The 2,342-nt window shown below is 40.5% G+C and overlaps 1 protein-coding gene across 1 annotated transcript; it reads left to right on the top strand.

Annotated features, from left to right (window-relative positions):
• Positions 1-1,969, top strand: LOC109243321 (photosystem II CP47 reaction center protein-like). The gene is made up of 2 exons (XM_019410230.1): positions 1-1,406; positions 1,954-1,969. The coding sequence occupies exons 1-2, from the start codon at positions 874-876 to the stop codon at positions 1,967-1,969; spliced, it is 549 nt and encodes a 182-aa protein (XP_019265775.1). The 5' UTR covers positions 1-873.
• The last annotated feature ends 373 nt before the right edge of the window (positions 1,970-2,342 follow it).

The following is a 2,342-nucleotide window of genomic DNA, read 5'->3' as shown; positions in this document are numbered from 1 at the left end:
ATTTTATACAAGTATCTCTTAGAGTTGAGATAACTTTGCTTGACAATTAGGATCTCTTTACAAAGAAAAAATATGAATAGCAATCATAGATATCTTACCAATCCAATTGGGTTTTTTCTAAACGGAGCCTGGATACTTCATTTTTTTAGTCCAACCAAGCCAACCATAAATTATTCTAATTGAATTATTCTAATTGATAATAGTAATATGAATCCCCTCAAAAATGGATCTAATTGCACTTCACGCTCCAAATTTTTGATGATTAAATTTATCTTTCTTGGGTGAAACGGGGGATATCTCGATCGGGGGAGAGAACGGGGAAATACCATATGACCCAATATATCTGACAAGTCGCACTATACGTCAACCCAAGATGCATCTTCCTCTCCAGGACTTCGGAAAGGAACTTTTGGAACACCAATAGGCATTAAATGAAAGAAAGAACTAAATACTATATTTCACTTTGAGGTGGAAACGTAACAATTTTTTTTATTGTCTTTATAATATTCATATTGGTTTTTATCGTATTTATTTTATCCATAGATTATAAAAATTCATAAAGAAAGACAGAATGAATAAACTCAAATTATTACGAATAGGTCTTTCTAATGATAAATAAGTATGGACTCATTCGCTCATAGAAAATGGGATTAACTCCCCCATTGCGTATTGGTACTTATCGAGTATAGAATAAATCTGCTTCTCTTTGTTCCTACGAACAGAATTGTTCCATTATTACCAACAGAATAGAACACCCTTGTTCGGAAATAATCGACTGAACAAGAGTGGTCCATAGGATAGTCATATTATAGTCTTTTCCAATGCAATAAAGTTACGTAGTGTCTATTTATCTTTGATATAAGGGGTATTTCCATGGGTTTGCCTTGGTATCGTGTTCATACCGTTGTATTGAATGATCCCGGTCGGTTGCTTTCTGTTCATATAATGCATACAGCTCTGGTTGCTGGTTGGGCCGGTTCGATGGCTCTGTATGAATTAGCGGTTTTTGATCCTTCTGATCCTGTTCTTGATCCAATGTGGAGACAGGGTATGTTCGTTATACCCTTCATGACTCGTTTAGGAATAACCAATTCATGGGGCGGTTGGAGTATCACAGGGGGGACTGTAACGAATCCGGGTATTTGGAGTTACGAAGGTGTAGCTGGAGCACATATTGTGTTTTCTGGCTTATGCTTTTTGGCAGCTATCTGGCATTGGGTGTATTGGGATCTAGAAATATTTTGTGATGAACGTACAGGAAAACCCTCTTTGGATTTGCCAAAGATCTTTGGAATTCATTTATTTCTCTCAGGGGTGGCTTGCTTTTCTTTTAAACCTCTGTCATCATCTCGCGACTCTTGTCTGTTTCGGTCATTTCTGAACCTAGATGAAGAACCAGATTCCTTGTTCCTCGATTTTTGATCATATCGTTGATTATCCTCCTTTGACCGTGAGTCTTTTCTTGCAGGTCCCATATATGGATCGTACCTGCTTTTACCTGATCTTTTTTCGGTTTCTGACCTCCTGGAATTGCTTCTTTCTTCATGATGAAACTGAGGTACGGTATCTTCCTCAATTCGCAACTTCGTACTGTACCTGTTATAAACGTCATTCCAAGTGGTTGCAGGGAACTCTTGAAGGCTTTCTTTAAGTCTTCTCGTGGCTTCTGAACTTTTATCATTTAAGTTGCTTGCAAAAGCTATTGCAGCCCAATTATCAGGTNGACACCTGACTGCTGAATTTGAATGTATTCCCGTGCTCTCCAGGTGGCGCCTGACTGCTGAACTTGAAATGTATTCCTGTGCTCTCCAGGCGGGCTCCTGACTGCTAAACTTGAATTGTATTCCCTTGCTCTCCAGGCGGGCTCCTGACTGCTGAACTTGAATTGTATTCCCTTGCTCTCCAGGCGGGCTACTGACTGCTGAACTTGAATTGTATTCCCTTGCTTTCCAGGCGGGCTACTGACTGATGAACTTGAACTGTATTCCCTTGCTCTCCAAGCGGGCTCCTGACTGCTGAACTTGAATTGTATTACCTTTCTCTCCAGGCGGGCTCCTGACTGCTGAACTTGAATTGTATTCCCTTGCTCTCCAGGAGGGCTCCTGACTGCTGAACTTGAATTGCATTCCCTTGCTCTCTAGGCGGGCTCCTAACTGCTAAACTTGAACAGTATTCCCTTGCTCTTCAGGTGGGCGCCTGATTGCTGAAACTTAAATTTTATTCCCTTGCTCTCCAGGTGGGCGCCTGATTGCTGAAACTTGAACTGTATTCCCTTGCTCTCCACGTGGCCGCCTGATTTCAACAAAATAGACAAAAACAAAGAAAAATTTCTACCCCAGTTT

The sequence above is a fragment of the Nicotiana attenuata genome, unplaced genomic scaffold (assembly GCF_001879085.1).
Source record: "Nicotiana attenuata strain UT unplaced genomic scaffold, NIATTr2, whole genome shotgun sequence".
NCBI classification, from domain to species: domain Eukaryota; kingdom Viridiplantae; phylum Streptophyta; class Magnoliopsida; order Solanales; family Solanaceae; genus Nicotiana; species Nicotiana attenuata.
This window is presented reverse-complemented; position numbering and strand designations above follow the sequence as displayed.

What these genes read in the sequence shown, in the direction of transcription:
- LOC109243321 (XM_019410230.1), top strand. Translation starts at nt 874, where the DNA reads ATGGGTTTGCCTTGGTATCGTGTTCATACCGTTGTATTGAATGATCCC.